General features: G+C 45.3%; 1 protein-coding gene across 2 annotated transcripts; it reads right to left on the reverse strand.

Annotated features, from left to right (window-relative positions):
* Positions 1 to 7,628: 7,628 nt before the first annotated feature.
* On the reverse strand, positions 7,629 to 10,261 carry LOC127755609 (uncharacterized). 2 transcript variants are annotated; one of them, XM_052281296.1, is made up of 3 exons: positions 9,986 to 10,261; positions 8,702 to 9,895; positions 7,629 to 8,626 (listed from the first exon to the last, which is right to left on the reverse strand). In XM_052281296.1, exons 1-3 carry the CDS (start codon positions 10,130 to 10,132, stop codon positions 7,829 to 7,831), a joined length of 2,139 nt encoding a protein of 712 aa, XP_052137256.1. In that variant the 5' UTR covers positions 10,133 to 10,261; the 3' UTR covers positions 7,629 to 7,828. The 2 variants fall into 2 exon arrangements, with proteins under 2 accessions (XP_052137256.1, XP_052137254.1); XM_052281294.1 differs by having other exon boundaries at positions 7,629 to 8,629; positions 9,986 to 10,260.
* Between the last annotated feature and the right edge of the window lie 2,792 nt (positions 10,262 to 13,053).

Consider the following 13,053-nt stretch of genomic DNA (forward strand, 5'->3'; position numbering starts at 1 on the left):
GGGCCGTGGGCGCGTTGGCCCATCGGAAAAGCATTCAAGGCAGGAAGGCCTTACGTCATCATGGCCCAGCAACGTAGAAAATGAAGCAAAATTGGGAACTCGAGAATATATATAAGGTGGGGGTGAAAAATAAAGAGCATATACAAAGAACTTTAGGTTTTCATGTTTATGTAGATTTTGTTTCTTATATTGTTAATGATGTACACCAAAGTGTAAACTTTAATCTTTCTTAGAACATTCTTTGCTTCTATGGAGGAAAAAGGATTGACATACAAGTACTTCTGGTGTGATCGAAAGATTAGAAAGATCGACACATTGAAAAGTAGATTATCCTTCTTTTACATTATTTACTTCATCTGTAATAAAATATAGTGTCTTCAAGGTTCAATTAGGTACATTACTACGATACAACATATCTGATCCAATACTATATCACTATATTTTAAACGGACAAAATAATATTTTTCTTATTGCGTCCAGCCTTGCAGGCTCCGGCAAAGACATTAGAGGCTTGTTTGGGGAGGTTTTAGCAGCTGCAGCTTCTCCTAGAATCTCCAGTTGCCAGAAGCTTCCCCAAACTGTCCAGCTTTTTACCTAGATTATGAGAATCTATAGTTGTAGAATCTGGAAAATAAACTAGAAGCCAGAACTCCAGATTCTCACCAGCTAGCTTCTCAGCAGCTGCTTCTTAGACTCATAAACTCCCCAAACAGACTCTAGCTGATCGTTGATGAGCTGAAAGCAAAACTCTCTCAGCTCTGTAGCCTGTACTCCCTGTATCACTGCTCCAACTCCTCTTTTGTCATAGATGCTCCATTTACATTTACGCGCGAGGTTCCAAACATATAGGGGCGCTAGCGCTAGCTATCTAGTAGTAGTACGTACTGCAACGAAGAACGATTGATGTTTGGTGGTCACGTACGCTAAAAAAGCCAAAAGAATCGTCGTCACTGGTAGCAATAGTGCACATCGATCGATCCCTCATCATTTCCATGGCCGTCCACGCCATTATATTTGATCATCATTCGTTCACACAATAGTACAAGCGCACACACACTCCTTCCATAAAAAAAAAAACTCAATCCTGAGTTTAAATCTAGACATAGTGTATGTCTATATTCAAACTTAGAATTGGTATTTTTAAGAACGGAAGGAGTAGGCTGTTAAAACGTAGCAGTACTTTCCCCATTCTAAAATAAACTTAATTCAAATCGAGTGTCTAGATTCATTGTATTATGAGAGATCATATTCCTGTGTAGATTGAATTTTTTTTTATAAGGGAGTACATGGCTAGACGATGAACACTGCCTGTATTTCCTGACTACAACTGAGCTACATGTATGCCTATCTACAGTTTTGGGCAGTATCCAACATCTCATGGCGAACAGGAATTGTTCCTCAATTGATGATATTGCTTCAGCCCCAGCATTTAAGGGCTCTCTGTTAGAACGAAGGAAGAGTGAATGAGTTCTAGAGGAGTTGAATTGAATCCTCGAGTAAAATTCATATGAAGTCATTTGGAGCAGAGGATATGATGCCTCGAAATTCCTTTGGAAATCTGATGGAGTTAATGAGTTGATTTTTGGCATTTTGGAGGAAAACAAATATAAGGCTTTACCTCCAGTGCACCATTCGAACAACTAGTTAGGACATTCGTGCGTTTCTAGTTCCAACAGGAATTTGTAAGGTGAGATGTCATGAATTCATGATCTTGTGTTTTTTCTGTTCCCGCATTTTCAAAATATTTGCCCTCAAAGGTACGCTAAGGGCTCTATTGGAACACATCAATTTAGGAAAAAAAAAAGGGTTTATTTCTTTTAAAATTCCCACGAGATCCTCCAATTTCAGAGGAAGCCTAAGATTTAATAATACGGAGGAAAATATGAACGTTTCGCGCAATAGCTTAAACTACTCATCCTTAAAAAATGACGACAAATTAATTCTTCACAAGACAACCTTCAACGGTCGTGGTGGCCTTAGATTATAAGAAGTAAGCTAGTAATTGGTGCTTGGTGAGTATAAGTATTGTTTTTATATATATCCTACATATATCGAGCCTCAAAATTTAAGGAGAAAAATCAGTGTGTTTTTAAGGTATTTTTTAGGTAGCTGCAACTGTAAGATGCCCTATTAGTCACAAACCAGTGACCACCACCCAAGACGATAACTACACGTGCCTGGGGTTTGCAATATCACGTGATTACCTACAGTTATCGCAGTGATCATGTACGATAAATTTATAAGTTTTTAAAACCTCACAGTTCTTTACGGTTTTACCGGTAACCGTGATACTGCCGAGATAGCGGTAACCTTACCAAATGGTAAAAGAATACCCAGCACATATGCCTCCCCTGTGAGAAAAGATCTTGAGCTAGAAAGCTTCTTTCTAAGGTAGCTATCTTCCTCTGTTTTCTGGTATATCCCAGGTGATTTTGAAATTATTCAGCTACTGTACTGCAATACATGTTCATCATATCGTTCCTCCTCTCATCAATACCGTGCCGTTGATCGCCCTAGCACAAATTTTGTTCCGGATCTATAGTACCGGACCCAGCTTAATTCAATTCCCTGCCCAGTGGCCACCAGTAAATTAGCTCCAACGTTCTGTTGTGTCCCGCTGTAATGTTGTTCGTCCCAGGTGATTTCGATGTGATTTCTGCTGTAATGTCCATCCTCTTATCAGCGCCGTGTTGTTCATCGCCTTAATGCAAAATTTGTTCTCATCTGTAGTATTGGACCCAGCTTCAATCCCCTGCTCATGATCAGTAAATACGAAATACAGAGTAGGTCCAACGTTTTGTATTCCCCTTGGTAACAGTTGCTCCTTCCGTCCGCTGCCAAAATTTAAATATATTAAAAACTTAATTTCTTTAGTCGATTTTGGAGTATTATCTACCGAAATGCTAAATGGCATTCGACATAAATTTAAGGATAAAATCTTACAAATTTTAGACCATTGAATCCGCGCTAGGCCGCCAGGGCTTCTTGTTCTCCAACGTTGGTGAGATGTCTCTCTTCTCCGGTAGCGGTGACGCCCCCAACTCTTGTAGGGGACATACGGTTTATGGTTTGGAGTTGGGGTAGGAGGGGAATGCGGGAGGGGGAAGAGAGGGTTCCCAGGGCTCAGAGGGATGGCCATGGGCTTGCCGGCGTACATAATTTAATATTATGTTACCATTTTAATATATAACGATGCTAGCCGTGTAATCTGTAAGGTCCACCATGTTAGTTAATATAAAAGTTATATTCATAAACTACCATTTTCCCTATACATACGGCGTTTTACGGCTTATTACTTATGGCTGTAGACCAAATAATCAAATTGTTGTTATATTTATTTAGAGTATTGTTATAAGTACGATCCAATTATACAACTCATGTATAATAACTAGATATAGTCAACAATAGGTTAATCAAAGGAGAGCATGCATGTTCATATATACTGCAGCCGTTTACAACCGGTTAATAGCTAGGATGTTGAATCGTATGGATAGCATGCAATTTTCTTTTCATTTATTATACTTCCTCGTTTTCTAAATGTTTGATGCCGTTGACTTTTCTAAACATGTTTAACTGTTCGTCTTATTAAAAACTTTTGTGAAATGTATAAAACTATATGTATACATAAAAGTATATTTAACAATAAATCAAATAATAGGAAAAGAATTAATAATTGTTTAAAGTATATTTTTGACGAACGGTCAAACATTTTAAGGATGGAGGGAGTAGGTTGGAGGGAGGACGACGACGACACGCACCACCAATCCGCAATACGGCGCGGTCGATCGGGCGGCGTAGGGCCACCCTGGTGTCGCGTTGCCGTTGCTGCAGCTAGCGCGCGGCGGATGGTCCATCCACGGGAGGCATGCCTGCCTTGCCCTGCAATGCTGCGCGCGCGCGGCCCCGGCTGTCCACCGGCGAGGGGGCCAGCATGCAGCGCTCCTCCTCCGCTCGCTCTCGCCGGCCTGGACCGCGCCCCCTCGATCGCCAGCCACCGTCGCCATCGATCGTATCTATATATTCAGCACTAGCGTCCGTCGCGGGAGCGAGCGAGCAGATCGAGGCACGGCAGACGACGGTGAGCCCCGCGGCGGCGGTGGCTGGCATGGCATGTGATGTGAGGCCGGCCGGCGTCACGGCGCGATCTGATACGGGGAATAATAATGCATCGATGGCGTGAGAGGAGGAGGAGTGGCAGTCTGTTGCGTTGCATTGCATGTTTGCATGGTTGGATTGGGATATCAGACGGACAGGCGGTGGGGTGGTTTTTACTCCCTCTGTCCCAAAATAAGTGCAGTCATAGTTTTTCGTGTCCAACTTTGATTGTTCGTCTTATTTGAAATTTTTTCAAAAAAATACTACAAACATAACTCACAAGTAAAGTACTATTCATGTATTATCATCTCATAGCAACAAAAATGCTAATTATAAAAACATTTCAAATAAGACAGACGATCAAAGTTGGGCGCGGAAACTTATAACTGCACTTATTTTGGGACGGAGTTAGTACTATGCATATTGCTTGGTGGAGTATCAGCTCTGGCTCTGCTGCTGCTGCTGCTGCTTGCCCCTACATATACCCCACTCAGCCATCGCATAATATAAAGGATTTTGGGTTTTTGCTCGTAACGTTTGATCACTCGTCTTATTCAATTTTTTTGAAATTATTATTTATTTTATTTGTGACTTACTTTATTATCTACAGTACTTTAAGCACAACTTTTCATTTTTTATATTTACAAAAGAAAATTAAATAAGACGAGTGGTCAAACGTTACATGTAAAAACTGAAAATCCCTTATATTATGGGACGGAGGAGTATATACGGATAACTACTACTACTAGTATACGGTTGTGTTGGATTCTGGTTTTTACTGGTAAAAATGACTCATTTTACCACATTCGAGTGTGCCTCCCAGCCCCAGAGTACAGGAGCTAGTATATAGCGTCGTTCGTTGTCCGTACGAGGAGACAAGTGTAGGTGTACATCTTTGAATGTCACGTGTGTTGGACTACATACGAAACGCGTTAGCCTCTGCTTTCGACCTACTTCTAACAAAATTACGCCACTACCTCCCGTCTTAGAATGTTGCTACTTGATATAAGACGTTGCATCATCTAATACCACTGTCTTCGTCTCAGAATATGTTAAGAATATGTTAATCTAGTACGAAAATATGGCATACTGATAGTACTGTGAATTTGGATAGACATAGCATTTGTTACTACATTAACTTATTCTGAGACGAAGGGAGTGCGAATTTAGCAGCCACACCCATTGCTACTAACCACCGGCCTGCCTCGCGGCCTCGCCCTGCCAAGCTCGCTGGCACGCCACCGACATTTCTATGCTTTGGATAGAAATGGTTAGTTTGTGAATGGGGATCGTTGAATCGAGTGTGGCATGCAGCTACGACAGCGGAGCTGTGGGTGTCGCTATTTGGTTCAAGGGTATAATAACCATTGGCATTTTCTCAGTAGATTCGTTCATTTTTTTCACTCTCTTATTCTGGGCCCACTAAATGCCCATCCAAAATAGGGGCAAACTTCGGCCTCATTTCAAAAAGGCAGGGACGGAATGACAAAAGGTTAAAAAAGCGAGAGCAAAATTACAATTACATATAAAAATAGGGATTAAAACTCATTTACCATTTTCAGTTCAGAGCAATTACACTTATGTTCGTTTTTTTTTGGGCATCCATGATCCATCCCATATGTTGGCTGTTGGCACACACGTGACAACAACTCCACATGAGCGTGCCGTTTCCTGCTTCACATGCTGCCGGCAGCACTAAATGCTGTGATGTCCGTTACTATTGAAGAGTTATAGCACGAAAAAATTCATTAGCTTGTGATTATTTGAATTTTAGTTGTTATAAACTTGAAAAATAGATTTTTCTAATATTTGGAACAACTTCCATGTACATTTTTTTTATAAAATACTACTTTGTCTAAAAAAGACAAAACTCTAGCTACAAATTTAAACACACATGTATTCAGATTCTTATCTAGGATTGGAATTTTTTTTTCTCCTCCGTTCCACATCACAAAATAGCAATTCCTGAATCCCAAGAAGAAGAAAGTAGTGGAGAGTAAAAATGACCAAAATACCTCTTATTATTAAAAAAAATAAGTAATAGTGATAGGTAGGTAAAGGGTATTTAAAGGATAAAACTTCTCGTTTTAAGTGCTGAGAGGTAAAAGTTGATTTTTTTAAGATAAAATTTAAATTCTAGAATTTGATTTTTTTTTTTAGGACGGAGGGAGTATGTGCTAACGGAATTAAGGTTAGATAAATAATCATGACAGAATGGTCCTGCTCCCAAACACATCACAAATAACCGAACCTTAATTTCCACTTTCCCGCCCAAAGACCCAAACCGTCCCAAAACGTACGGCGACACAGACAGGCAACGCATTCAAGTACGAGAGGCCACCGTATCGGACCACGTACATATACGTAGTACTCCGTACTTATTACGTACGTATACACGTACGAAGCCGTCGTCTTCTTCCCGGGAACCAAACCGATTTCTTTCTTGCCTCCTTGACCACACTCTAGCTAAGCTAATTAAGCTATCCTCCATGGAAGCCAAATTAAGAACTTGTTTAGTTGGGAAAAATTTTTAGGTTTAGTTAGGCCCTGTTTCTTTCAGCTTAGTATTATTATAATCTAAATTATTGAGTCAGATTACAATAAGCTATATTGTTATAATATGTAGTAGAATAAGCGGTTAGTTGTTTATTTCCTAGATTATTAGAGAATAGATTATTGGGTTTGCAAGTCTAAAGAGAGAGTGGGGTCATGGTTGGTAATTTTTCACCCAATAAACTAAAAAAAGCTCACCTAAATGAGCTTATCAGATTATAATAAGCTGGGCTCCAGATTATAATAAATTACTTCAATAAGTTGTCTGTTTCTTTCAGCTTACTCCTAATAATCTGGATTATAATAATCCCAAGCTGAAAGAAACAGGGCCTTAGTCACATCGGATATACGGACATACATTTGAAATATAAACGTAGTCTAATAACAAAACAAATTACAGATTTCGTCAAAAAACTGCGGGACGAATTTATTAAGCCTAATTAATTCGTCATTAGTAAATGTTTACTGTAGCACTACATTAATTGTTAAATCACGGCGCAATTAGGCTTAAAAGTTTCGTTTCTCAATTTACACATAATCTGTGTAATTAATTTTTTTTATCTATATTTAATACACCATTTATTTATACAAACATTCAATGTGATAGAGTGAAAAGTTTATGCGTGGAAACTAAACAGAGCCCTATAGCTAATTAAGCTGAGCTGAGCTGAGCTGAGCTATCCTCCATGGCAGCCAAATTAAGATAGGAGGAAAGCTTGAGCTGAGCCAAGATCTCTTCGATCTTCCATGGAAGGCTACGAGAGTACCATCTCCATCTCTGCGAAGCTGTACCATCCCAAATAATGGCTCATTCAAGTGACTGTACGAACTCGAGTCAAGAGGAATCCAGATGTGCATGACGCCATTGTCTGCATTCAAGATCTCCATTTGCCAATTTGCCAGCCATTGTGGCTGTGTTTTGGTCTACTGCTTCTCCTGCCTCCCCCCACTGTTCCCACATGGCCACATGCACAAACATGTAATCTCAAAATCATCATCCAGTTTAATAAGATTACACTTAATTAACAGTAATAATAGTAACTAAATAGTGGCAGTAAGTCGCAGTAATTTTACATGACACTGGACAAACCAAGCAGTACAAACTAGAAAGAGAGATTAATATGATGCGAGATTATTCGATTAATTTTGGCTCCTACGTTGAGTTTTTTCTCTTTTTTTTTTAGAAGACCAGTTTCCGACGTGGCAGGCGGAGGCCGACGTCGGCGAGCTCGCGGATGGTGTCGGCGACGAGGTCCTTGAACACCAGCCGCTCGATCTGCAGCACGGCGTCGGCCACCTCCGCGCCGGGCAGCAGCTGCGACGACGACGGTGGCCACCGGTGGTGGTCGGCGGCGAGGTCGCGGACGACGCCGCCGCGGATCAGCTCGTTCAGGTCGAGGTCGGCGTCCGGCGCCGCCACGGGCTCGCGCGCGCGCCTCACCTCGGCCCAGACGTGGTCCACCAGCTCGCCGCCGCGGAGCCACGACACCGGGTCCCACGCGCAGGCGGCTCGCCGGCGGTCGAGCGCCTCCACCGCCGCGGCGCAGAGGAGCATCCGGTGATGGTGGCACGTGTCGTCGTCGCCGCCGGTGGTGGTCTTCGCCGCCGCGGCGTACACGGCGGATGGGTCCCGCGTCGTCCGGTCGAACACCTTGACGACCTCCGCCACGTAGGCGTAGTCCGGGTCGACGTCCGGGCCCACCGTCCACGTGTCCCACTGGTCGTCGTCGTCGTCTTGGTCGGACGCGGACGCCGTCGCGGCGTGCGGGGCCGGGACGGCGGCGCCGAAGAAGATGGCGCGCTTCGACCCCGACGACGACGGCGAGTCCTCGTCGGCGAGGAACGCCGCCGCGTCGAGCACGGACACCGGGCTCGGCTGCTGGTCGTCGCCGGCGGTGAACGCCTGGATGCTGCTCAGCAGCTTGCCGCAGCGCTCGAGAAGGCCGCGGTCGGTGCGGAGCTCGTCGGGGCGCGCGCGCTGCTGCATTGCGAAGCTTTCGTTAGACGAGAGAAATTCCGAAATGGTGGCCGCCATTGGAGGTGGAGGGCTCACCTCGAAGTCCCAGCGGGAGGAGGCGCTGAGTGAGCCGCTGCTGGTGCCGTCGGAGAAGGTGGTGGACGCGTCGTCGTCGGGAGACAGCGCCGCGCTGCCGTGACCGCCGCGGCGGGCAATGCGGGAGCGGTCGCCGGTGCTCGGCTTCCTGAGCGGCGGCTGGTACCTCGGCGACTGCGCCGGCGAGACGCGTCGCTGCGGGGACTGAGGGCCGCGTCGAGCGGGGGAAGCCGGGCTCCGTGCGGGCGACGCGGCGCGGTCCGGTGAGCGCGGGCGCCGGGCATTGTCGGCGTCGACGCGGACTCGGCGGGTGGGCGACGTCCGCGACGCCGGCGGCTGTGGCGGCCGCGACGAGGGCCGCATGACGACGATAGGAGGCGGCGGCGGCTGGGTGCGCAGCGACGAGACCGGCGGCGGCGGGGTGTGGCGGAGGAGGCCCTTGAGCTGGAGCGCCTCCAAGATTTGCTTGAGCGTCTCCAGATCCCTGGCCGGCTCGGCGATCCCGCGCTTGCGGAGGCGCCGCTCGATCTCGCCGTAGAGCGCGATCTCGCCGTGCCCCGCCGCGGCCGAGTCGACGACGCGCTTCGCGGGCTCCGGGAACACGTCGTGCGCGTCGAAGCGGCTACGCCTCTGAATCCCACCGCGCGGGCACGCGGGATCCGGCGCGCGCCGCAGCGCCGCCTCGGCCGCCGGCGAAGACGGCCTCTGCTGCTGCGGCGTCACCGGCGGCGAGGGCCTCTCGAAGAAGCTCGGGTCAACGAACCTGAAGCAGGCCGGGTCACGCGGCACGCGCTCGGACGCCGACCGCCGGAGCTCACCCCCACACGGCGCCGCGTCCCGCTCGTCCGGAGCGCCACGCGGCAGCGCGTCGAGGCCCATGAGCCGCGCGACGACGCTGGGCGAGCGTCGCTCGTCCCCGCCGCCGGCCCCCGGGGACGGCGGCGCGGCGGGCGACGTCCGGATGTCGCGCGGCCGCAGCTTCCCCCTGGCGTCCACCACCGCGCGGCTGTCCAGCGACAGCCGCGGCAGCCGCCACACCGCGGGCGCGCCACCCCCGTCCTTCGTCTCCAGCGGCGGCAGCTGCAGCGACGGCCTCGGCGCAGCCGGTGGCGTCATGTCGGGCGACGGCAGCGGCGTCGCCCGCTCCGGCGACCGGTCCAGCTGCATCGACCTCTCCGACGGCGTCGCCGACCCCTGCACACACACCACACCATTCCCACATCAGCAACCCCGTGAAAACGAAGCCACCATTTCAACCGGAGAGAGATGGCGAGAGGGACGAACGCTGGAGGATGACAGGAGGCGGCGAGGCTGGTGATGGAGGCGCTTGCCGGAGAGTATCTGCGGGCGGTCGAACAGGTGGAAGAACCCGGCCATGCAGCCCTGGTGCATCCGCCGCTCCTCCTCCTCGTCCGCGCCCATCGCCACCATCTCTCCTCTCCTCCTCACCTCTCCTTCGTCTCCTCTCCTCGCGGCGGCGCGGGCGGCGCTCTGGGGGTGTCTCGGCGTGTCGCTCGCCGTCGACGAGGGCGGAAGGAGGAGCTCCCGCTTTTGGGACGATTTTAAAGCGGGGGGCGGGGGACGAAATGACGGTACTACCCCTCGGTCTTCGCGGTATTCGCGGTACATTGCCATCGCGTCCTGTCGACGCGTCGGGGTACGCGCGCACGCATCGGGCGAGACGTTGGCCTAGCTGGCCGTGCAGGTGGATGACAGGTGGGACCCACATGTCAGCGTCTCATGGTGGGTGCTCGTGTTTAATATAAAAGGGGGGTGTCAGTGCGGGCTCGTGGGCGTACCGCTTTTACAGCTAAGACGGTCGTTATTGTGTTTTAAGTAGGGGCGTTTGTTCTACGACAAGCATAATCTTGTGTGTGTGTGTGTGGGCGTGATTTGTTCACAGATGGATCTAGCGTTGGTGACATCATTTTGGCACGAATTACAAAAGATAACCTTTTTTTTTTGTTGTATAACGATGTGGCAATGTTTTTTTAGCTTGAAGAAATCATTTCATCATTGATATCAATGAAATAATGTCATTAACAGCATACTACATCCTACTCCCTCTATACTCGTAAAGGAAGTCATTTAGGACAGCGACACGATCTCCGAAACACAACTTTAACTTCTTATTTCTATAAAAATATTTATTGAAAAGTGAAATATGCATACTTTTATAAAAGTATTTTTCAAGACAAATCTATACATATAATTTTTACATTTTCAAACTCAACAACTTAAGAGTTATTCATGATTTATATTCCTAAGGTTTGACTGAAACATTGTCCTAAACGACTTTATTTATGAGTATGGAGGGAGTAATAAGAGTATATATTACTCCCTCCTTCCCAAATTAATCATCATATGATAGAATCCAAAATTTCTTAAATTGATCATCATATAACCGTATGAATATGGATTTCATCGAAAAACAATTAATGCAACATAAGAGAATATGTATATGCTAGGGTGTAATTGGTTGGTGTTTTAATCAATGCATGCATCATGGAAGAATTTGTGCATGATGTCTTGATTAATACGATTTATATTATCATTAGTCTTTGTGCATAAATATATAAGATGATCAATTTGGGATGAAAGGAGTAGTATCTAACTACCTAACAAGCGTGGTATAACATGACTTTATATCTTTCGTGTAGCTAACGCATGACGATCCTACGTAGAAAGTGGATATAGAGTTACAGCATGACGTTAGTAGGAGTATATCATTAGAGGCGGTACCACGTTGAATGTTTACAATACCAAATGCTAGAAAATAGCCTTATCGTTCAAGTCGGATCTGAACCACTGTTAGCACGAAGGAGAGAGAGAAAATTTAAAGCCAATGGCTTCAAATATGTCAGTGCCCCGTGCGGAAGATATATATGGTAGCGTAGGAAAGAAAAGAGGTGGCTCACGAAGAAAGGGATTTGACTTAAAAAGTTTTTTTTTAGGAAGACTTAAAAAGTTATAAGTTGTCATTTTGTCCACCTCACGCATATACACAGTACCGTGTCGTTGCATGGCAAGAACAAATACCAACATGTCGAGGAGTCCGACGATGGCTTCTTGGATAGTTGAATCATATCACGGCCAGATCTGGTGAGTTTAGACTTCGACGGTATCACTTCCTATGATACATAGCTTTAGCCTTTAAGATTTTTTTTTAAGACAATACTCTATCATAAAGCTACACGGTCACTCCTTACCCTGTCATAAAGCTTGTTGGTATCAGTCATGACATTTAGGTCTTGTTTAGGGAGTTTTAAGATTCTGAGAATCTATCAGATGGTAGCAAGTTTTTCAGAATTCGAAAAAGCTGAGTTTTTTGACTTTTGACTTTTAACTAGTTCATTATTTGAAGTCTACAACTACATATCCTCAGAATCTATGTGACAATCTAGCCTGTTTGAGAAGTTGAATATTCCGTAAGAAGTTGCTGCTATTAGAAATTTTCTTGAACATGTCCTTACTCATGTACTCCCTCCGTACTCATAAGGGAAATCGTTTAGGACAATGTTTAAGTCAAACCTTGAGAATATAAATCATAAATCATAACCTTGGGAGTAACTCTCAAGTTATTGACTTTAAAAATATAAAAATTATATGAATAGATTTGTCTTGAAAAATACTTTCATAAAAGTATACATAAATCACTTTTTCAATAAATATTTTTATAGAAACAAAAAGTCAAAGTTATGTTTTGGAGACCGTGTCAATATCCTAAACGAATTTCTTTACGAGTATGGAGGGAGTACACCTTATTGAAGACATACTATTAGGGTTGAGTACTTGCGTACATGCATTCAACTTGTAGTTTAAGAGAGAAAACTGACATGCAAACCGGCATGAGTCGATCGTCAACGCGAAACAGATCAAGCGGAAGGTTTGTGACGCAGATCGATGAATGAACCAATTGGTTTTGGAGTCTCGAATCCCTGAAGGCATTAAAGGACGAAGTACACATTGGGGGTACGTGCAAAGTATGCAACGTTGCAATGCCAAATTGAGTGCTTAAATGTGTGGATCGAGCTAGCATAGCATCTTTTGTTTTTTTTTTTCAGGTTGAGCAATTTCTTTCACAGCAGTAGTACTGATTAAGTACCATAGCATTACTCGGTTGGTAACTTGGTATCAGTAGTAAATAATACTAGCTCTGTTCCCTAATATAATAAATTCTTCTAACGTTTGACCACACGTTCTATTAAAAAAAATTATGCAAATATAAAAAACAAAAAGTTGTGTTTAAAGTACTTTGGATAATAAAGTAAGTCGCAAATAAAATAAATAATAATTCTAAATTTTTTTAATAAGACGAATGGTCAAACAGTACAAACAAAATGTCAAAATCC

This window comes from Oryza glaberrima, chromosome 11, assembly GCF_000147395.1.
Source record: "Oryza glaberrima chromosome 11, OglaRS2, whole genome shotgun sequence".
NCBI classification, from domain to species: Eukaryota; Viridiplantae; Streptophyta; class Magnoliopsida; order Poales; family Poaceae; genus Oryza; species Oryza glaberrima.